The sequence below is a fragment of the Oreochromis aureus genome, linkage group 11, assembly GCF_013358895.1.
Source record: "Oreochromis aureus strain Israel breed Guangdong linkage group 11, ZZ_aureus, whole genome shotgun sequence".
Classification (NCBI taxonomy): Eukaryota; Metazoa; Chordata; class Actinopteri; order Cichliformes; family Cichlidae; genus Oreochromis; species Oreochromis aureus.
The window spans coordinates 33,277,360-33,302,288 of record NC_052952.1 but is presented as its reverse complement, the minus strand read 5'-3'; the positions used below and the strand labels follow the sequence as shown (position 1 = coordinate 33,302,288).

Here is a 24,929-nt window from a genome sequence, read left to right as displayed (position 1 = left end):
ACGGTGTCATTAAAGAGCCATTTGCTGTTCGAGGGGCAGGTGATTAAAGTGTACTTTGGCTGGCCTAGGACGCCCTGCTCTCTGGGAAGCCTCTTGTAATCCATATCCCCAGTCAGTGTGACCTAACTGGCTGTGCAAGGCCCAGTTAAGAACTCAATCCCATCTCATTAATGGAGGTAATGACTGTGATCAATCTAAAGTTGGTATGGGCGAGCTGGGCAGGGTATGTGGGAGAGAAAGAGAGAGATAAATATTGAGGGCCAGGTAAAAGGAAGAGAGAAGAAACAAAAGGGCTGAAGACACAGAAAGATTGAGTTGAAGCGAGAGAAAAATAAGTTAAATAAAAAGCGAAATGAGAAAAGTAAGCAACCTGTGAGACCAAAACAATGGGAGACAAAGTGTGTGAAAGAAGGAGGACGAATGACAGAAGGGGGTAGATAGAGGGGCGTGTGAAGGTGAGAGGAAAGAGATAACATTAAAAGGGAGCAATCGAGTAAAGGACACAATTAAAGCGGGAGAATCTGAGAGGCTGAGAGTGGTGAAGGCAACAATGATAAAGAGAACTGAGCGAAAGGCAGATGGGGAAAGGAGCCGCGACCCTTCGAGACAGGACACAGCCTCTTTTCTTTCCTCTGTTTGTACCCCAACCTCTCCCGACTCCCCTGACATTTCCTGTGGCGATAGAGGAGAAACGTGGCTCGGAAAACTTTCCGCCCTGTTTAAGCTTCCGGGCAGTCACAAGACTCCCCAGAGATCTGATTACCTTCCTCAATGAAGCTGGATTAAGCTCTTTAATTAAAATGATTGGGCCTTATTATATGCTGTCACAATTTAAAGGACATAAATCCCTCATGGCCCTTAAGTTCTGTCAAATTTCATTTGACATCCATGATTTTTTTTCCTCCCCTCTTGTCAGTATTCAAAGTGAGTAAGTGAGCAAGGCTGAATATTTGCAGCACAGAAGACTGATAAGATGACAAATTTGCATTTACAAATAAGTGTGCGTCGATGCTTGCAGTCATCTTTTTTTGTTGTTTTTGTCGAAGGGGAAAAAAGCTGCATTATCTCAGACACTTAAACACAGCAGGGGTTATTGATTTGAATTCACACAGATTTATCTCTTTCCAGTTTCATTCCAAAGCAAATGATCCGTATCTAATTTCTATTGGGAAGTTCCTGTGGTTACACGTTGGCGCGCAGAAACCTCACAAATGAGAACATTTGCAGCACTGCGCAGGTATGGAGCCAATCTGGTCACACGCTCATCAGGTATGCTGCTGCCTCTGACGTCTGTTAGAGGCTTTTTCCGAGCTTGCGCGTGTACACGGACGCACAAAGGCTAGAGCGGGGTGGGGTGGAAGGGCGGTGGAGGGTGTCAGATGCCGGTGGGAACTTGAGGAGAGAGAGCCTGTAGAGGAAAAATGCCTGAGCTAGCCTCCTGCCTCCCTGCAGCCTGCCCCATTGTACAGCTGCTGTCAGTGCTGGCATGGCTCCCCTGACAATCTGCTCTTTAATAGCTAATATCAGGGTACATTTCCTCAGGCACTGGACTGGAACTGAGAGATGGCGGGCTGTGCTATGGGCATTTCTCTCTCTCTCTCCCACGTTGCCTTTCTCGCTTTACCTCCGCTCTCTCTGGTGCTGGTGTAAGGACGCGCACAAACACACTTGACAGGCAGCGGCTGAGTCATCTGGCTAATCTGCTATCTTACAGTGTCCAGTTGCACATTCTTCTCATAGAGCACGCAGGTACAGTAATATTATGATGTAAAGAATTTAGATGCTATAAATGTAAGTACACACTTTGAAGCAGACCCATAAACGATGGGCTGATGTTCTTTGAAATGTATTTTTTAAGTGGTGTTTGTTTGCAGTGGTTATTAGAGAGGCTTTCAAAAAGCCTGGAAAATGTTATCCCTAAACTGCAAATACATTTAGCTAAACCAGTGAATTATAATCACTAAATATACAAACATGCTTTTGCAATTTCACAGTAATTCAGTGTAATATTTAGAGTTTTTAGAAAGATCTAAACATTGGTTAACCTGACCTAATTTGAAATTAGCAGTTGAATTATTGCACTGTTTAAAAAGAATATTTTCTTACATGCTGAAGGATGAAGAAACCCTATGCTCTCAAGGTTTAGTGCGTACAGATTGATGACAGAATTATTGTTTTTTGCTGGATAACAGCCTCCAGTCGTCTCACACACGTCTCCTGAACAATCCCAGCCCATTCTTCTCTGGCAAATCTGAGCTCCTCCACATTTGATGGTTTTATAGCATGGTTCTTTGTCCTCGGTTCAACACAAAGACTTTCAGAAGGATTAAAGTCAGGACTTTGTGCAGGTCAGTCAACAATGTTTCGGGTCGCTGTTGTGTTGGACACCAGAACAACGACCCAAAGCCAGTTTGGGTCGTTGACTTCTTTCAGGTTTTCTTTCAGAATATTTACTTCCTTGTTTCTTTAGGATTTTGTCCACCGTCATGAGATTACCATGTTACAGAGGCACTGAAGCGTCCCTGCAGGATAATACTCCCACCACCGTGCTTCACTGTGGGGAAAGTGTTCTCTGGGTTGTATTTCTCTCCCTTATTTCTCCAAACATTGGCAGTGTCTCTGGACAAAGAGCTCTTGTTTTGTCTACCCAAAGACCAGCTTACATTATGCATAATCATTATGCATTTTGCATAATCCTTCTTCAGGTTGTTTTTAGCAAACACTAGTCTAGCTTGAAGGTGTCTCTTCTGCAGATGTGCAGTTTTTCTTGGTCCAGGGTTCTACTTATTCTCCTCTTTTAAGATGACAATTCCTGCCTTGGCTGTGTCATTCACCGGTGTCTTGGCAGTTGTTCTGGGGTCTTTAGACACATCTCTCACTAGTTTTCTTTCCAGAATCTTTGAAATTTTTCACATCCTTCCTCTGCCAGGTTTGTCTGTACAGTGTGGCTCTCTTTGAGTTTATTGACGATACTTCTTACTTCTTAACAACTGGAAACGCTGTTATTACTTTGCGTCTCCATCTCCTGCTTTGTGAGCATTAACATTTTTTTCTTATGTTTAAACTCATTTATTTCAAGTGACAGCTCAAACCCTTTCTGAAGTTTATATACAGTTAAATCACAGCAGTGGTTTGTGCTGTCGATCAGTAAAAAAAGTTAATAATACTGATTATGTTATTTTTTGTTTTTCTTTTATAATTCTGTCATTGTGTGCAAACAGAAATAATTTATGCTTTTAAAGAAGACTAGTGTTTTTATAAATGTTGTCTTAAAAATCACTTGCTCTGTTAAAAAAAACAAAAAACAAACCAGGAATGTTTTGAAAAATATTTAAATTTCATAGGGAGGCTAATCATTTTATCCTCATCTGTTTGTAGAAGGGAGTTATTTACTTTTATTTACTGATAAAATCTTAATTCACATAACACAACTGAAATGCTGTTAACTTCATGCAAAACCAGCAGGTAGGGATGAAGCCCCTTACCATGTTGGCCAATCAGAAACACTGACACTTTTGGTCTTAGTCACGCCCACCCAAGAAGCACAGGAGGCCAGGATGAGATAAGAGGAAAGCGGAGCGTTTACTGCAGTGCCGTCAGTTTAAATCAATGTCAATTAAATGTGATGTGGACCACAGCTGCATTACCTGTTGTTTTGTTAAGCCTACTGCTGCTTATTTTTAATTAAATCCACAACATGGCAGAATGTGACGGATATCACAGAGTTTTTGTTTTAACACCCACCCACACGCGCACCAAAGGTGAAGGGAGAAAAGTGTGATTTTTGCAGTAAATGATGTTAATAGCAAAAACAGCTTATGAATACAAATGCAAAGCTTGTTCGTGGAGTCCTCCTCCCACTATTATTTGTATATTCCAGCTGTGCGTGATGTCTTTTGTGTATCCACACTCATAGCTCCTTCAGCATGCCTCCTCTATCCTTGAGAAGCATTTTTGGATTTGAGATATCCTTTGAGATGAGCAGTGAGATCAATTTCTGGGTCAGAGGAATCCAGAGAAATGGGGGCAGAGGAGAGAAATATCAAGGAGGGAGAAAACTGAAAATGGACTTTTTTTGGAAAATTCTTGCAGGATGAAGATTTTCAGCTCTGACTCCTCATTTTCCTGCTATTTAAAGTTTGTGGGCAACAGGCAGAAACATGAAGAACAGGTGCTGTAAAAATAACCCGGTGCATAAGTCGACAAGTTTAACCAGCTTCAAAAGTTTCATATTGTATTCGCAAACAAAACAAAACAGCAAAAAACACTCGGGATTAATTAAATAGTCACCCAACTGCAGAGCTCTCATTACAGAACACTCTCAATCAGATGTATTTCTACCAAACACAAATGAGCAATCAGATTACATTGTTTCCACCATGGACCTGTTGTACTGAAATTATAATGGAAATCATATATTTTTTCACTTGTAGTTAATAGAGCAAAACAATCTAATTGAAAGCCCACTCTGCAAACGTGCACCGAGCTCTGCCTCCCTTTTTTCCACCGACTCTCACCACGGCCATTACTCTTCTGCGATCTCGGCATTTCATTAGTGCCAGCTTTGTGACCCTGATATACCATCAAATACTTCAGCCTTACAGATAATGCAGCATTTACCCGCCTCGACAATTAATTCTTTTGACATCTGAGTACATTAATATTCATTACCCCGTGCCACTTGTGACAAACCACCACCCCCACAAGCTGTAGATATGATAGTGAGATGCTGTATAGAAATATAGTTGTTGTTTTTTTCTCCTCTCTCTTTTTTTAAGGGCACTGAAATGATTAATAGCCATTTGTCTGTGTGGTTATGACAGCTTGTTGTTTAAGGTCCCAGAGGTCTCTGCCTGTGTATAATGTGTTTACAATTTCCCCCAGGCATGAGTGTAAGTTTAATGTCAGAGCTGTGTAGAGTCCATTACAGATGAGTATCTCAGTTCAGGTGCAGTGGGAGGAGGTCAATGTCTGAGCTCTACCTTTGTTGTTTGGCCTTTTATGTTTTTTTTATCTCAAGAAAACGTGTTTTTCCCCCTGGCGTGCGGCGCTATTTCGCGCTTTAAATTGTTTCAGTGTCAGTTGCCCAGTTTTTAGAGATCCCTTTCTTCCCTTAACTATAATGCAACTGAATGATGTTTGCCTTGTGATGTTCAAAGCATAAAATATATAAGTTTGAAGAACTTTCTGATGACTACCAGCTGCACACTTCTTTTCAGCCAGCGCAAAAAAATGTACAGCTGGCGAACATTAGTAGGACAACTCATGTCAACGAGCCATCATCGATGCTTTCGTCGTGTCTCAGTGTCAGGAACATGAGACTGTTGATGCACACTTTCTTTTGCACAGCAGATCAGCTCTCACTGTAAGGTCGGTGGGGAAAATGGCTCATTGCAGAGATTAAGACCTCAAAAATCTGCGAACTTTGTGGCTTAATTGTATCAGCAAATGTTTTTTTCTTTTTGTTTCATTTTACTACTGTTGCAACTTTAAGCACCGCAACACAAACGATATTTAGTTTAATCTTATTCAAGAGAAGGCGGCCATTTTTACAGAGATATCTGCAAAACTGACATCAAAGCAATCCAGATGGCTTTTCAGGGGGAACTGTTCCTTTAAGGTCTGAATGTCTTCACATCTATCAGCTTTTTCCACTAAAGGCTGTATGATTTTATAGAAAAATATTCAATCACCGTCGCTGCCTAGCTGACTTTCATAGTTACTGTATCTTTGGAAATATTTCAGTCAGATTGAGTTATATTGGTTTGATATGCTGTGTAGCAGGGCTCTGCACTGAGATTGAGGAGGTAAATTAGAAGTCATCTTTTCATTTCAAACTTGCTGAAGAAAGAATGAATCACAGACGTGTCACTTCTAAATTACTTTCTACAGGCTCATTTTCTACTTCACAGAAAAAAAACACTGACTTTGATGATGTTAGACAATGATGGACACAAACGCACAGCAAGGAAACGGGCTAGTGTGGCTAAAATGGTCTTTAGCAAGCATACGTGAAAAATATTACGAATGGTCAAACTGCTCTTACTTCAAAAGGCAACTTTTACTATAAAAAAGTCCTTTTTGTTTGTTTTTTGGAGCCAGTTTGACCAAAAAAATGTGTTGGAGCCACAAAATTTATTTGGGCCTTATAATGAAGGTGATACAGCCTATTAAGTATGAATTAGCCTATCACCATCACTAATAGGTGTAAATAATTAAGATCATTAACCACATGAGACTACTCTGCAGTGGGCTATTTACTACTGAACTACTAATGTTGAAGGCAAAGCTCTTCTGTTTTCCTCAGCTGCACATTGCATTCAACCTTTAGGTCTGTAAAAAACGATATTCTGCTTGTTCTGGAAACGTCTCACCACATTACTTTTTTCTGTTGTTTGCTAATTTCTCATTGTGGGTCAAGCGTGAGAGTAAGTCAGCAGCATTAGCACACAACTCTGTCCAAACACACTGTTAAAGTCTCTGTTTTTCCTCCCTGGATTTTCTTTTTGTGGATTAGGAATCCACAGCTAGAGGGACTCAGGACCAGCCATTTATTTGTATCCATCCATGCGATCCACCAGTGTTGAGGTATATCAAACCTAACAGAATGTGGATAGCTATGGACATTTCAACTGACAAAATATGAAAACAATTGGTAAAATTTAGGCTACATGTTTTTACAGCTGGATAAACACGAGGAGTCATGTACAGAGATGATAAATAAAGTCAAGAGATTGGACTCACTGAAAAGATTAGCATGTCTAAACTTTTGGATGCTAGTGTATAATACAAAAAATAAATAACAACTTTTCCACAATCACATGAGCCAAAGACAGCTCCATAATCACAAGTGGTCTATGGATACAGTCTATTAAAAATCTTATTGTCTAATTAAAAGAGCAACATAAATAATCAGTGTTTAAAGACAATCTCATCTTATTTCAGTCCAACATTTATTGTTTCATGTTGATTCCAGCTGTGTCTATTTTAAAATTCCAAATTGTTTATTTTACAGTTTAATTCTTCCTCGGTGGCCATTACATTTCAGAAGACACGTTTCATTGTGACATTTCATCAACGGAGCTTTAGTGCCTCTGTCTGCTGCTTTACTCAGATAACTCTCATAAACGCGGCTGCCATGTTTGTCCTGAATGACTGACAGAAATGCTCAAGAGGAAAAATTGTGTTGTGAAATAAAAGTGACAAGCAATTAAGTCGAAATGTTTGTCACAATTACATGTTGATGAATTCATTATCTAATGTGGGATTCGTTCAAGATGATATTTAAAAATTCAATGGAAGCAAAAGATGACGGGAGATGTTTCGGAACATAACTGTGTAAACATTATTTTCAAACATATCTGCTATTAATCACAAAAACTCTACTGTAAAGCCTGATGTCTTACAAGCTGGTTAATTACTGAGTCCTAAATGCTCAAAGGTCTCACTAAATATGAACTTCCCACAGTTCACATGAAAAGAGTAAACAGTGAATAACTATTTAATTAAAATTTAATTCTCAGCAGCAGCCGGGGGGAAAAAACACATTCAGTGCATTAAATATTTAGGAATATTAGATATAACATGTTCCTATGTTGGTCAGAGTGCGTCGACTCTTTTGTGACATAAATACACGAGAAACTTATATTATGCGCTAAGTAAATTTACTTTGAGCTAAAAATCTAAGTATTGTAAATTTAGCCATAATTTCTGAAATGCATTTAAGATTTAATAACTAAGGTCCCTTCAGATGTGTGACCTCCAAAGTCATAGCTCGACTTAGCATTACATCACATCACATTCCCTCTCTTACGGTAAATGTCGATAGACTGCAGTGTGGGTTGGCTTCAGGGAAGCTTGAGTGCAAATTGCTTCTGTTAATGGTTTGACATTTGTATAGTAGCTAAGTAACTCTGCGGGGTACGAGACAGACTGCAGCCAGGTGTGAAGCTCTTAATATAACTTAAAGACTAACACATGATGTGCACAATGTGAAATATATAAGATTAAATTGCCTGTTTGTTAATGCTCTTTTATGATACTGTTTTAGGGGATACAGAAGAAAATTGTTATCCGGCTTATTTGAGCAACCTGGATATTCCACTCATCCATTTTCTTAACTACCCATCCAATTCAAATGCCACGAGGGGGTTGGAGCTTACGCAGACTATCATGGGGCCAAACGCTAGACAGATTCACAGGATATTCCCCCTGAGAATTGACACAGCTTTCAAACACTGATATATAACCTTTCACCTCAAGTATTCTTTAAAATGCCCATATGTGGCTTTACAGGTTCATTTTTTTGTGAGTCTACTATAATATGTGCAACAAAAACATTGCTGCAGCTCTTTTTTTTAAAAAAATTTGTAATCTCTTCCTTAAATGCTCAGTTTTAGCTGTTGTGCCCTTAAGACCTCCCTCTGCTCTCCATGAGCGCAGTCAACTCTAATTGGTCAGTTGGCCAAGTAAAATTAGGTGTTAGTTTCTACAAGGTCTAGTCAGTCAGGTCAGTTTGAACTCAAATCAGACCCAGAAAAAGAAGAAGAATCCTGCATTCATGTAATCCTTACATTACAGATTTTACAAAGATTTCATTCAATACTGTTTCTGAAATTACTTATTGTGACCGTTAAATCTGTATTTCTTTGTGTTTATGTTGTTTTGAAAAACAACTTAAATTTCATGTGACCTGGTTGAGAGGCAGGAAGGAGCCACTAAATTTAAATTAAATGTTCTTCTTCTAGTTTTTAACATGTACCATCAACGAATGCTAACAAAAAAGTTAAAAGGTTCCACAATTTGTGGTTGGCCCTAAGCATTACAGCTTTAACTCACCTCTGATGTGTAGGAAAGGGATTCAAATTGGGGTTGGGTTGTGGCTGAGATGTAAAGTTGAGGAAATGGCTCTGTCAAGTCATCTAAGGATCTTGGAAAAAAGCTGAACTGGACTTTTCATCTTTTATCTGAGAAGCTTCTTCAGTTCTACAACCAAATGGTGGAGAATCTCAGGCATAAAAACCTGGTATAAATAGAAGTCCAGTCACTGTCCCTCCAAGCTCCTTAGAACACCATGACCTCGATGAATGAGAACCCACAGACTCTGTCAAGTAACCAAAAATGATGGGCCGTGAGGAAGCTTCTTTTTGAGGGTATCTCAAAGTAACTGCAAGTTAGATGCAGATGTGTGAGGCAGTGATGAGGCAAACTCTGGGCTTTGTAATTTTGCAAATCTTTACATGCTAAAAAACAGACTAAGGGAAAAACCCCAAACATGTCACATGGGTGCTTTAAACTGCAGGCGTCAGGGCTGTATAAGGTTCTACATATGTATAGGTCACAATGCAAAATGCACTCCAGAAATGTGCTCCTAATTTAAATACTTTGGAACATTGGAAGAAGACATGGTTGGAGTTTGAAATTAATCCCAGAGCAGAATAGCTCAATGTGTTTCTAATTACTCTAAAAAACTTCTATTGTTACAGTTGAAGGGGAAGACTTTCATTGGGCCAATTTTATGACATAATAATAGGCAGCTTAAGGAATATTACGCTTCAGAAGACAGAGAGGGCAGGGCTCCTCGGCAGTGCTTTCAGGTGCCAAAAACGTTATCCTCCACAGGACCAATATGGGACACAGAAGATAAAACCATTTAATATATTGTGCATCTGGTTTCTGTCAGGCGCTGAAAGTTGCAGTTAGTTTGTGTTTACCTTTTAAACATGTTTTAAGCAAGCGAATACCACAGAGACCCAGAATCTTTTTTAGTAAACACCTGGCCAAGATAACTGGATTTAGAAAGCCACCTGGCTGCAACATGATGAATATTAAGATACACAGAGTCAGCACACAATAATGTGGACCAGAAAATTGGAATTAAAAATGGAGTAAGGGCAGATGCAAAGTAGAAAGCCAGAAGAGGAAGATGCAAAAAAAGCAACAGGGTGCTTTGTACCAGGAAGTGAGGTGTAATCCAGAAATTATAGTCTAGATTCATCTATTAGAAGTGCCCAAACACCTCACATCTGTTTGTAATGTATCAGAGAGGATATTACAGCAGTGGAAAGTTATGGTGCAAGTCATTTCAGCTTTGGTTAATATATTGCCAGGTAAACAGCAGGAATACTGGTGTGCACGTAACAAAGCGCCTGAGCTTGATGTTTTCTTCTTTTCTTTTTTTTTTTTTGCCAGATTACCATGTAATGATTTCCAGTTGCCCAGCACGTTGCATCAATGGAATCATCTCATGCAAATGAGCGGGCATAACATGTTTTGTCACAAAGTGTTGTTGCCTGTCAGCACTAGATAACACAAAAAGCACACTTAGGCCCTACCTCATCCCTCCCATTGCCAACCCAGCCAACACAGGGCTGATATAATCAACAGTGAGTCTATCCAGGTCCTAAAGTGATTACAAGTTGACTGCAGCAAATAAAAAATGCCAAACAGGAAGGCTTGGAGGTTTAATAACGATTCCCAACAGAAGGGCTCCATCTACATAAAGAACAGCAACAAGGTTCTTGCGTTAGGAATATGCAGGCAGGAAAATACAAACCTTTCCTCTCAGTGTTGTTGGGGACCTGTGAGATGTTGATGCCCTTGGCCATCTCCTGGTTGGCGGTTTCCTTGGTGACCACTGAGCCTTTGAGCTTACTCTTCGGGGTGTCCAGGGCTTTTAGCTTCTTGGCATGTTTGGTGCCCTTGTAGTGGGCCAGGGCCTGGCTCTGTGAGAAGAACAAATAACAGGCTGTGGGAAAGCGGCTACAAAGTCTGGATGAATTAAAATATGAAAACTAAAAGAACACAGTCAGGGTCAATGAAGCAGACAAAACATAATTAGCAGGCTCAATATCCCTTGCAGTCCAGCAAAAAGTGTTGATTTTGTTTCAGCCAATTTTAGAAAATAAGTATTAAAGCTAAATGTTTAATACACCCAGGTACCACTGACTTTCAAAGTTATTTATGTGGTTTATGACTGACTGAATAGCTACTACCTTTCCTCCACATATGCTAGTAAAGGGAGCATTTTTGGATCAAATGTTAATTTGTTGTTCCACAGCCAATGACTAGTTTATAAGGCCTGGATGTCAAATATTTTTCCTATAAGAGGAATTTTGCTAAATCAGCTCATTATATCAACAATATATTTGCTGTTGCACCTCCTGGATAGCTGCTAAAGCTGAATTTTTCTGGCTACTCCAGCTATAAAAGTTTGCATGAAATGATCATTAAGTCTAAATATGAGGCTAATTTCTCCAAATGGGACCTGTTATGATTATTTCCAGCTCCACATTTGTATTTTGAGGAATCTACTAGAGCAACTTTGCACAAGTCACAGATCAAAACAATTTTTGTTTATCCTAAACTGAGCCTTGCTGCAGCCCTTTAATTCACCCTCTCTCCGAATTCAATTTCAGTTCAGTTCAATTTGTTTATAAAGCACTAAATTCCAACAGTGGTCACCTCAAAGTGCTTTATATAGTAATGTATACAGAGAAATCCCCACCAATCAAACAAGCCCCTGTGAGCAAGCACTTGGTGACAGGGGGAAAGAAAAACTTCCGAATAACAGGAAGAAACAAGCTCAGGGAAGGGCAACCATCTGCCATGATCGGCTGGGGGGTGAGGGGAGGAAGACAGGAGTGAAACAAGATGTTTTAGTTCCTCTGCTCTCCCTTGGAGCCATCTTTCATTTGATTTGCTGGACTTGCAAACAGAAGGTTTGAACAGCAGGTGGGTGGGGCTCTGTGCTCAACCACACCTGTGTACCTAATATGATCATATTCGGGACATCCATTTTCACTGACATATAGAGTCACAATGGGGAGGAAAACTGGGCATTTAGATCAGCTATTTATATCTAAATCCATGCATTTACATATCTACTCTATATATTTTCAAGAATAATATCTTAATGTCAGTGATTAAGAAATCTTTGTGACCCATGAAGTTTAATTTATGCAGTGGCCATTTGTTTTGAAGTCTGAGCACGTAACGCCACCAAGATTCACCTTCACAACAGATTCATCAAGTCGCACAGAAGGGGGACATATGCAAAGACTTTGAGCTGCCCTTGTTTACCTCTGCGCACTTTGCCTGTGGCAGGAATGAAGGTTTCAGGACGGATCCAATTGGAATAAATAAATACGCCAAGCATGCATCCCCAGAAGACACCGGTAAGCAGTTTTATTTATGCACCGCGGTGGGGATATTTACCAAAGACTGCTGGGATAGAAAGCCCTTTCCAGGTAGTATCTCTGGATTAGCATATTGTTTCTTTCTGTCCTTTTCAGTAATTAGTGTGCAGCGGTTTGGATTATTTTTAAATGAAAGAAAAACAAGAACTCGGGATCACATAACAAAGTTCTTGTAACATGGCTTTTGGGCATTCAGTATATTACCTAAAATGGTCCACAATATAGTGTGCAGACTGTGAACTTTGGCGAATAACACGAGAAGGTGCACTAGAGTATGTGACAAGTTAATAGGATGAGACAAGTAAAGAGGTTTCATTACACTAGGTGCATAAAGTTGCCAAGAACTCATAGTTCAGTAATTTTGTTGGCAAAGGAAATTGCTGGAGTGCCTCGAACATTCCCCCTTCATCCTAGGAACCACTTTTGGATGAAGCCTCACTTTTTCAAAGAGCGTGTGCATCTTGTTCTGGCAAGAAACCATTCATTTTAGCCCGCATTCATCACCCTCCAGGTATCAAAGACATAAGTTACCGTTTGTCATGAGACACAGCTGATATGGATGGGTATTTAATGCAACCACAGAAATAATTCATCTTTCATTAAAGCAATGAAGTGGAAGAATTGCCTGAACTCCGAGTCTGGCACATGCATGATTAAAACTAGAATGGAAATCATTTGTTTCCCTTTCAGGTGCTCTGCGAGGGGTGAAAACACATCAAACAAACCAGCGTTGCAGGGTTTCTTTAGGATTTAGAGAGGCTGCTGGAAACCGAAAGGTCACAGTTTAAATTCCAGTGTATCCATCAACAGCCATGAACAATTCAGCCCCCTTGTGCATCATAAGTAAACCTCAATAAAAGTGCTGGCAAAATAAAACGGAAACTCTAAGCTTTGTTTTGCCGTGACATTAGGCTGGCATGTTGCCTTTTGTCTACATAGAGCCTGAATAAGGTTCAGAGTCACGATAGGAAAAGTTATGACGAGAATTTGGCAACTTTTCTGTGAAAGGTGCAGGGGCGGATCTAGAAGGGTGGCATGGGGTGGCAAGTGCCACCCTAAAATGATCCCTTGCCACCCCAAGTGCCACCCCAGTTTTGCATATGACAGTGTTGTTTATTAAAATAAGATAGCATTAACAGTTTGAGCGTAGTTACAGTCAACAGTGAATATAAATGCTAAAACTGAATATATTGCATAGTGTCCCCCCCTCCACCAGTAGCAAATGGTTCAGCCCATAGCAGGACGGCTTTTTTCTTGTTTTCAGTAGCAAGCGATGCTTATGATTGTGCCAGAGCACATTTTGAACAACACCATGGGAATTTCGGATTTTACACAGGTGGTTGGATGTTACACTGTGGAAATGGAAGGAAGGTGAGTGTTATTAACCCTCTGTGGTCCACGGACACGCTGCACCTCCAAATCACATGACTGATGTAAGCTGACATAGCAACAAGCTGCAGCCACGCTGAGTCTCTATTTCAGCCCACATTGAAAGTTCGGACTTCAAAGTTTTTACATTTTAATTACAGCCCAGTAAATCCAGAGTTATGATGATATATATCAGCCACGCTTTTTTCTAAATACTGTCGTCACGTTTCTGTGTGTGTGTGTTTTAAGCGTTTTTCTAAGGACAGCGCGAAAACAGTAAAGGAAGGGGAAAAAGCCACCTCTTTCCTATCGGTGGAAAAATGTACCATGTCGACCAATTTAAAAAAAAAAAAAGTCAACATGTGGGATTTGGTTGTTTAGGAAGAGGGGAGAGTTTTGGGAGCGACGGTAACGGCAGCGAGATAGAGCGAGTGAGAGAGAGGGAGAGAGAGAGTTTTTAGATGTGGGAGATTTGTGACGTTTAGTGTGGAGTGTATAGTTAGTGTGTTGTGTTGTCTTGTGTAGCTGTTCTGTTGTGTAGTTGTTGTTTTATTTTGTGTGTCAGTGAGGGCACTAATGAATGTGACAGAGGCACATTTGTAAACACTGTCACTAAGTAGAAAACCAGCGGAGTGATACACCTCCTGTTGTCAGGCCTGCAGGTTTCTCCCTGTGCTGCTCTCCTCTGTCTTTTGGTGGACAAACTTTTTTTTTTTTTTACTGGCACACATCATTTGTGGGGCATCTTATTGCGACACCTGATTGTTCTCTCATTTTAGTTTTAGTAATATTTTTAAATGGTTGTTGAAAATGAAAAAAACGGCAGGTGTATTGGCTGCATTTTTAGATAAATAGTTGTATATGTTTACAAAATGTACAATTTATATTTGCATTTCAAGTTATAAAAATTTACTCAACATGTCTGTGGTTTTTTTCACAGTAAAAAAAATACCACTAGGATTTTAAGTTCTTTGTGTGATTTCAGATCAGTAATACTAATGCAGTATGTCAGTGAAAAAAACAACTAAATTCAGTTGAGCTGGAAAGAATGATACCAAACAAGGCAAGGGGGAAAAAATAAAATGAAACAATTTGAGGGTGAAATACAAACGTAAACTCAAAAGGAGTCAAAAATAGCCGGTTGTATTTCAGACCTCAGTGAATTCATTCAACAAATCATGAAAAATTTGGTTTAAATTTTTGTTCATGACAGTGCAGATTTCTGACATTTCGTGTAATTTAAGCTGTAACAATGTGACTGTTTTCTAACAAAGAACAGTGTGAAACTTAAGTTAGACTTGTGTTTGTAAATGAACCACCCCATGTTGTGTAGCTTTCTGGATTTTATACTTATTGGGCTACATATTTATTTATTATACAGGCTATACTGTACATAAGATCAAAACTCACATGTTTTATGTAACTAAAGTGTGTAATTATGTGGGCTACAGACAATAATTAAGTTATAGACTATAACGTGTATACTTACTGCATTTGAATCATTTTAACCATATGTAACCACCTGCATATGTGTTTGCGGGGGGGGGGGCGCTTTTATTTTGCCACCCCATTTCATTTGTTTGCCACCCTCATGCCACCCTAAGAAAATTTCTCTAGATCCGCCCCTGGAAAGGTGTGCAACCATATTAATGGAAAAACCACAGCAGTAAAGGGTCAAAACACAAAGACACATCACAGTACAACTACTTTAACCAGTGTTTACACATTACACACGTTTTTCTTTTCTAAATATGTATATTTTGAAAAGTACTCCTTCTTATTAAATGCCTTGTTGACCCAATTAAGGGCAGCTTGAATAGCTAACTCACACTAATGAAAAGCCATCTCATTGTAGTTGTATAAAAGATCTTAATTTTACTTAGTTTTGGTTTATTCTCAGACCTCAAATTAGTTTCATTTCCAGTTTTATTTTTACTCCAATGTAAAATTCCCATTTAACTTTAAATGGTGCATTTAACCTCTAAAGGCCCAATTATCTCCTTTATTTGTTAGTGTAGTGTAAAATGAGAGTGAATATCGGTCCGGGTGACCAGAAATGTGATTTAAGATAAATGTCATTGCTATCTGTAGCTACTAGATTTGTAGCCTAAATAAGAAACCAGTTGATAAAATTTTAGAAACTTTAGAACAGTTTTAACATTCCCTTTGTGAGGAAAACAGACAAAAACATAACCCACATCTCAAAGATACTATAAATGTTCTTTTCATTCCCTTTTTGTGTTATAGTAATGCTATTTTGATTACGTGTATGTCTATGCATTTAAAGCAATTTTAAATAAATCCTATGACGTAACTGTTATTTCAGCTACTGCAGTGTTTCAGTCATGTATGGGACATTTAAAAAGTTCAGTTGATTCAATTAAACATTTGTACAGAAGTCAGGAAATTCAAAGGAAAATAACCAGAATCCTTATACTGGCCACTGTCTTGCTGAAGAAGAAGATTAGTTGGTTTTGACTTCACAATTCAATTAATTTAATATCATTTAAATAAGACTATGACCCATTTCTTCCATAAACAGAAAAGCTGTTTTTGGTTATTCAGAGCAGATGAAACTTTCAATACAGGGGAAAGTTCACAATCCAACATTAATTTAATATTTAAATAAAATTATCTCCAAAGCCCAAAACTGATGCAATGGAGAGTAAATCTGCTTATTGTATTTTTTTCATATGTAGATTTCTTTTTTAATGGAGATGGAACCATCTACCACTTTTATATGTAGTATTAAGTTTATACACCATTTTTAGCCTGCCATAAATCTTTATGATTTACACAGTGTGTATACAAACCTTTCTAGCCAGTAGTATCATGACAGTGCAAGCTACGGAAATAGAACTCAGAAAGTCTGTAGTGATGTTGTTTTAGGGGATTTTAAGTTCTTATTTTGAAAAGATCTGAGTCTCTTACACAGTCCGTCTGCATGCAACCAGAAACCCACCCATTCACATTCCTGTGGATGAGTTAAGACCCCAGTAAATGACTCCAAGTCACAACAAAGAAGCACCAGTCGTTGTTTTAACCCATAACAGCCAGTGTGCGGGCCTCAGTCTGATGGGGAGCAAGGGCAAGTCTCACAGCAAGAAGCGGCTCGCAAGTCTGATTCATAGTGTGACTCAAATGTGTTGTGACTTACGTCAAAACCAAATGAAAATAAACACATTCTTAAAACACATTTTCATCTGGTACCAGCCTGCAGCCAACACCTGGTTGCTGTTGAGTTATTATTAGATTTCCCTCAATAAAGTTAAATCCAACTCGATGGTTCCTGCACAGATTGTTGCTGTAGGGTCATAAATTTCTAACGATTAAACTGATTTGTGAATAAATGTTTAATCCAAAGTAAAATATCTGTATGACATTCTTATGTATTATTTACTGTACTACATGTACAGGTCATCAGTAACTTTAACTACTGAAGTTAAACTTTTATTTTTGTAAGAAAAAATAGGTTTATGTTAATAAATTATTCTAATACATCAGTAAATTGTGTTTCACTCTTGTAGCTTGTAACTATGAAGCCGTTTTTTAAGACTAAAATAATGACTTTTTCCTTAGACACCAACTCATGTCAACCTCGGCCCTCATGATGAACAAAATGTGGCTGTTATTACTGGTCTTAATCAGGCAAAGCAAGATCAATGAAAAACAATGACACCCAGGATTATTAATATATATATATGTGAGGGAGTCTCTTTCCAGTCATATATGTCATACATGAAGAAATCTGTCCAAAACTGTGCAGATGCTGAGCGTGACTGAATGAAGAGTTGTCCCAATCAAGATGTCCAACCAGCAATCCAAAACAAATCCCTTTTTTCTTCCCAACTCTTAGAACAACTCCTGAAGCTTCTTCATTTGTTCGCTAAGCAGAAGAAGCTGCTTCATGTGTTTCCTCACCAAATCCTGGGCAGCTGCAGTTCTTGATTTCACTCCCAGTGCTGCTGGAGCCAACACCATGAAGAACACTAAGAGCAGGTCCAGGAAGAACAGAGCCAGCAGGCAATGATTCTCTTGAATCACTCCACACCAGCCCAGGAGCCAAAAATCAGAGTCACGGCACCAATAAATAACTCAATGTTTATGGTGTGGGTTTTGGGTTGTTTTTTGTTCTTTACTCCTGATATGGATTAACACAACCCCCGGGAGGAGACACACATCCCTTTCGTGTTGTGTCAGAAAGGACTTTGGGGTAAAAATCTCAAACGGGTAGATCTACCCGCTGTGGCAAACTTTGTGAATAAGGAATCGACCGAAAGCAGCAAAGTATTGATAAAGTACTGAAACGTAAAGTTGAAGGGGGAAGCAGGTATTTTATGACACATTGTATAAAACCACTTGAAGCCAAAGTAAGTCAGCTACTGTTTGATTAAAAACAGGTGTTCACCTGTTCCACAGGTGGGTCTTGCTTTGTGTTTCTGATGTCCTTTTTCTGTGCCCGTTTCTGTCAGTGGATGCAGTCAAGTAGTCAGATTTGTTGTAGAAGGTTTTTAACGGAGTGATGTGACCTAAATGTATCTGGATGACAGTCATAGGAAGAACTGCTTAAATGAGCTAAGTACTAAGGAAAAGTGCTTTAATGGTTTCTTTCTTACGTCCTTTAGCACTTTGTTTACAAAAACAATCAGCATAACTGATGAGTGGCACAAATCTAATCTATAAATATTAATTAAAGGTGTGCTTTCCATTTAACTTGTTGACAGGTTTTAAATTTTCACCGGCAGAATGTTAAATCAGCAGCTGAACTGTGAACATTATGCTGCTGTAAAAAATCTCCTTCTTATCAAGGCGGTTTCTTCATTGCCTTCTCTGTCTGCTGTTGTATTACCGGCCTTTAGAATTATCATGAAATTAATTTTTACCTCAGGTCAGCTGGGATGAGAATAAAATGCTCTATTGGGATAATATCATACTCTCAGATCTCGCAGATATGATGGGTCTGATGAGTCAGGATTTTGTATGTGAGAAGAAGGATTTTAAATTAAATTCTGGTTTCAATATGGAGCCAATTAAAGACCTCTGGTACTAACTAAACCCCCCTACTGCTAGTTAGTACTTTTGCTGCAATGTTTTCAGAGAATGTTTAAAACAGCCAGATAAGAAGGAATTACAATAATCTACCAAAGAAGTAACAAATACATGAAATTGTTTTTCATTATCATTCTGAAGAAGGATGTTTCTAAATTTAGGAATATCATACAGATGAAAGAGTGCGTCTTGATTTGTTTAATGTGCCCACCGAAGAGAATATGCTGGTCAAAAATAACTTTAAGATTCCTCATACTGTTGCTGTGGAATGCCAAAGTAATGCCATCCGGAGTAAGCATGTGGTTGGACACCTTTCTGAGGTTTTTAGGGCAAAATATTATAACCTCAGGTTTAAGTACTCAAGTACTGCTCATCCTTTTCTATTTAATACATGCCTGATAGTAGTTTAACTAACTGATCTCTGTCATCTGGCGTCATTGTTTCCATTGCACAGCAATGGAAATGTAAAAACTGTCTTTTTTCATGCATCCCTAAGAGAAGGAAAAAAAATATTGGTCCCAACACGGAACCCTGTGGAACTCCAAGAATAACATCTGTATTCAAGGGAGACTCCCTTGAACTAGTCAGATGGATATGACTCAAAACAGTGCAACGTGTTTCCTTTAATACTGCGTCATTTAGTCTTTGTAGGAAAATGTTGTGAATAGCACTATCGAATGCTGTATTAAGGTCTATGAGGACAAGCAGAGAGATGAGCCCACTGTCAGTGACCACAAGAAGATCATTATTTCACTAGTGTTGTTTTTGTTCTATGATGAACTTTAAATCTAGACTGAAAGTCTTCAAATAAAGTAATATATTTATATACTTATCACTGATTTGGGAAATTCTTTTGTTACAGCATTTAAAAAAATAAACACAACAAATATAACAATTAGCTTTAAGAAGCAGAATGATGTATGTCAGTAAATAATACAATGTAGCAACAATATCTGAGTCAGGTAACAACTAGTCAGAAACCAAAATAAATATGATAAAGTAAACTAACCTGGGTTTAAATGACAAATATTAAGTGTATATAATTAGCTAAAAGAGCTGGAATTTAAGATCCTGTGCTCCGCTTTTAGTCGCCATTCTGTTTTCCACCTCTCACTATTTCCAGTTATATTTCATTTGGTTTTTATCAGCCTTCTGGAGTTTGTGTTTTCTCTGACTTTCTATAAGTTCAGTGGGCTTTGTATTAAAGCTCACTTTTTGTTAAGTAGTCTGCATTTGGGTCTTCATTTTGGTAAATTATAATTGCTTTCCATTTTCCTGAAGCTACATAATAGTATTTCTTCAGGCGTTATGGCTGCTTGTTATTCAAACTACGGAAAAACATGGAAGGGGAAAAAAAGAACAGGCTTGAGATTATTAAGCAAGGTCTCCGGAGAGGAAATTATTTCTCTTTTCCACAAAATAATGCCGATACAACTAATAACACAATAATGATAAAAACACTATTAAAGTGGTGACAATTCATGTTGCCAGAGCAGTGAATTAAAAATGTCACTGATAGCTCAGAGGCTGCATTACTGATAGTTTTTTAAAACTTGTTTTGCCATTAAAGCCTTAATTAATTGTCATCATGAGCACAAGGAACATTAAGCCGAGTTTTAATTCATATGCTGTGTGCAAAGGTTTTTGGTGGATTTGCAATAACTTGCAAAAAAAGTAAAAGCAATAAGTAGATGTTCCAGATTTCCTGTTTTTGTCTTCTTCTGCTATGATGGGAATATTATTTTTATTCACTGACGTGATATTCAAAAAAGTCTTATACCAGTTCATTCACATCTTTTCACCAATATTATTTTTGTTGTGCACATGCATGATAAAATGTCAAATAAAAAATCCATTGTAATAATAATCACAGAGAACCATCCAAATTGTAGAGTTGTATTTCTCTGCATTTATTAGAACTAGCACAGCTGCAGCTTTACATTAATCTGAGAGAGTGCAATTCCATCTCATCTCCTGCTGAACTGCTTATGGAAATATTATTATTGTTGTGTTGCACCTAAAGAGACCACGGTGTTTATTCCAACATGAGACCGACATGTTAACTTGTCATAATATTAACATGAAAAGGTACATGTCTAAAGATGAAGTCAGGGTTTGTCAGTACTAATTTTGAAGAAAACAGTAGCTACACAGGGTGGACTGAAACGCTTTGTCCTTCATACTCAGAAAAGAAAGAAGATGCCATAATTATTTAAACTCTGGGATACCACACATTTTCAGACAGCCTCTTGATGAATGCATTTATAGTGTTGCTTCGGGTTTAATAAAAAATGAAAACGTTAAGATCAAAACACAAATATAAAGCCTGACTCATCATCACAGCTGGACTTTCATGGCATGGAGTGAGTGTGAATGTCGGAGCGTTGGTTTCTGAAAGTGACAGATGATGGGCGACACAGGCTGACCATACAACACGCAGTCCAGACACAACAACAGAGAGAGCATCCTGCTTAACCCTCTGTTATAAAATACCAAAAGCACAAACCCAAATAGACTTATTGGGGAATTGGGACAGCACCAGTGCTGAGTAAAAAATCCCAATCAATGCCACTCACAGATTTAAAGAATGAAAATGCACTTGATTTAGCAACAGCATATTCTTTGGCTAGAGTCCATTGATGATGCTTAATTTTCTGCATCCAACTGACACATTATCAGTTAAAACTCATTTTCAGTATGCCTCATAAACCTGGGAAAAGTGGTATCGTAATAACACGACAAAACATTAGGTTTGTTCTTTAGAACTGTGAAAGCTGTATTCTGTACACCCAAGGCTTTAGGGCCTTGGGTGTACAGAATACAGCTTTCACGAGATCAGGGTCAAAAAACAATCTTCTGTTTACTTAAAAGCAAGCAACACAGAATCACTGTGTTGTCTGTGAAAAAAGGAGAGAAAAGAGCTCCAGAAGTGGAAAATAAGAGTGACCTCCACAGCATGACTATTTAATTATGCTTTAGGACATAAACGCTAGGAAACAATGGGCTCATCAGCATTTCCTAGCCTTTTTCTTCCATGTACTGATTTTGAGGAATATGTGTATACATGTACACACATCAGCACACCTTTCTTGCAGGTTATGTCTTTGTGCTTGTTTCCTAGGTTATATATTGGCAACCTGTCCAGACAACAACCTCCCCAAAACCCCGAGATAGATACACTGTTAAGAAAATAAATCAGTGGATGCATGAATGAATGTCCAAAAATGTTTTTTCCCCTCACCAAGGCCTTCACCTGGTTAAAGAAAGGATTCCTTTTCCAATCAAATAAATCATTCACAACCTTTACTTCAGTCAGGACCACTTTAAGAAGATTGTGGTTTCCATCATATGTGTGCAAAGGCAGAAAGCTGGAGGTGAGGACAGCCAGCACAGAACACAGAAGAGTACTGACTAAGCAACGGTTCACATCAACAGGGTTCGAGGTTTGAATCCTGCCTGCAGCCTGTCTGTGTGGAGTTTGCATGTTCTCCCTGTGTCTCTGTGGTTACTCTGGCTTCCTCCCACAGTCCAAAGACATCCATGTGGTTAACTGGGGATTTAAAATTGCCTACAAGCAGGTGGACTGCTTGATTTCCTTGCTTCTCATTTTTTTAAGGCTTCAAGGAGGCAAGCTCAACATATCTTTTGTATTACATACGTGAAGCTCTCATTAAAAGAAACAGCCACCCTTATTCAAATGTTGCTCAATGTTTGTGTTTGACTGTTGAGACAAAGTTCTCAGACCATCAAATCGTATGATGCTGGCGCCCAATAAGTGAATTTACTCTGGTTTCTATGTAGGTCTGTTCCTGAGTGACTCCTGCTTTTATCTGAGCTCCCAAACACAAAAAGTCACCCTGGTCACAAGGCAGGCAGGCAATGAGCGAGACAAGAACCTAATAATTATTAAAACAGGCCATCCTCAGAGCTTGACAAATAACATTTGTCGTGTGGTCAGACAGATTTGGGTAACCTAAATGGAACAAATTAATCAAAACAAGGAAGTAAAATGTACTGTGCACACAACAGCATTCGTGCACTGTGTAGTAAAACAAGGTCGCAACATACATAAAGTGTTTATTTCTCCTTAGTGCAAATAGCAGGATTTATAGATGTGAGAACGGGTGTGTGTGTGTGTGTGTGTGTGTGTGTGTGTGTGTGTGTGTGTGTGTGTGTGTGTGTGTGTAGCTGTTCTGTAACAGCCTGCACATCATCACTTGCACATCACTGAAAAAGGTAAACAATGTGGAACATCATGTGTAATGTTACAGCACTTTGGCATGACACTTCTCAGGCCAGAGGCTGCAGACTTATCAACATGTGTTCTTCAGATGGCTGCAGGAATTTAATGAAGTAAAGGAGAGCGGTTTTCATTAAGCAGCAGTGGACAACAAATACCAAAATACCAGCGATTCTCTCTTCATTACCTTATTTGATTAAACCTCCCACCCCTTTGTTCCCTCCCTTTGCACTTGGCACCAAAATTCTGCACAGGTTGGCAAAGCAATTTTCAGTGGAAATTTTTTCTGCTTATGTAAACACCATCATCATATGAATTAATAATCAGCAGCTTCTCTCTGTGTGTGTTTGGCTCACATTCTTTCTCGCTTGCTCTCTCTGTATCACACACACAAAACAGTAACTAATGTCACTCATGATCATTTTGGTCTCAGCCTCTCCTGATGTGCTTACTGTGACGTGTACATTTGTTCCTTTGTGTTTCAAGAAAGAATATTGAGAAAGAAAACCTTGTAGCTTGTAAAAGGGCTAAAACGTTAACTGGATAAAATCCACAAAAACAAAAGTCAAGGTAAATAAATGAAGGACTTATTTGAAATGCATCCGATGTAAACTGGAAATAAAGTGTTTCTTGTGATGGAGAAGATGAGACTATCTGGTGACTCACTCGCACTTAACAAATTGCAGACTTGAGGCATGTTTATGACCCTAACTCATAAACATGACTGCAAAGTAAAGCAGGAAGATCTTAAAATCCATTAAAGCTGAGAAGTGTTTTTTTCTTTTTGAGATCTCAGGCCATTAACTGGTTTTTAACCCGACTTTCTTCCCTCCTCAGAATGTTTCAGTATTGAGTATGAAGGACAGGTCGAGCTTCCCCCCTGCATCATCTCACATTTATGATAAATGATCACTGGAGAAAATTAAAACAATTCCCTGTTGTATCCTTGAATAAAGTAGAAGAAAACAGCCCCTGAGTTCATTTTCAACCCCCTCTGTCTCTCACAGTGCTACATGTCCACTGACAGCTAAACACAGGCTCTATTTCTCTAATGAAACTTTAAATTAGCAGCTGATGGATAGTAAATATATACTAAGGCAGATTTCCCCATGTAAAACATAATAATCTCATTCTGAGTAATCACCTACCCATTCAGTGTTTGAAAAGGATTGATTACTCATTTAATCATGGAGCCACGACACTGCTATTTGGGGATACAGCTGATTTAACGGCATGCAGCAGGAGCCGTGATTTTCCTTTTAAATTTTTTGATTACTTTGAAAATGGTATGGAAATCAGGTGCAGGAAGAACTGAAACCCATCTGCCTGTCCGTCATTTAAATTTAGCGAGCTAATAGCATTGCCATGCATTTCATTACAGCATATTAGAGCGAGCACATATAATCTAATAAAGGCAAAAATACATTCAGTTTGGAACATATGATATATATTACTGAAACTCAGTGTGATGATGACAAATGTAAGGACAAGAAATCCTATCATACTGAAGCTGTTATGAGCTTTGTAGAGCCAAAGAGAGCTACACGGCATTCTGAAACTCCTCAAAGTGTAGAGACACTAAAGTTTTGTATCCAATCTCTCCTGATGATCTGGAAACACAAATTTAATGGCTACCCGTTTTAAAAAGGACCGTTCCTATCCATATTTCTAATTTTGTGTTGATATTTTTTGGACCACAAAAACTTTGCATGAATCACTTTAAATTATGTACATTACTTCACCCTCTGTCCATTAAAGCTATTTTATTTCACTTTAAAACAACTTTACTGTGACTGGCCATAATAAAGATTCCTCTGATGTTATTAAGATCCAAAAACAGAAAAAAACAGTTAGAAACCATTAGCACCTCTGTAGCCGGATATAGTTAGATCCATAATTAGATATTGATGCAATTTTTGTAATTTTACCTCTGTACACCACCACAAAATATTCAAGATCTGATTAAAGTGCAGACTTTCAACTTTAATACAAGAGTTTTATCAAAAGTATTGAATTAACTGTTTCACAGGCTCAAAAGTAACTGAACAGTTGACTGATAGATTGTTTTACAGCCA

General features: G+C 38.5%; 1 protein-coding gene across 2 annotated transcripts in view; it reads right to left on the bottom strand.

Annotated features, from left to right (window-relative positions):
* Positions 1–24,929, bottom strand: part of znf385d (zinc finger protein 385D) — a 95,258-nt gene that overhangs the window by 21,200 nt on the left and 49,129 nt on the right. For both annotated transcript variants that reach the window (XM_039620144.1, XM_031728433.2), the window contains one exon: positions 10,556–10,724. In XM_039620144.1, the coding sequence (XP_039476078.1) occupies positions 10,556–10,724 (169 nt within the window). The remainder of the gene's footprint in view (positions 1–10,555; positions 10,725–24,929) is intronic.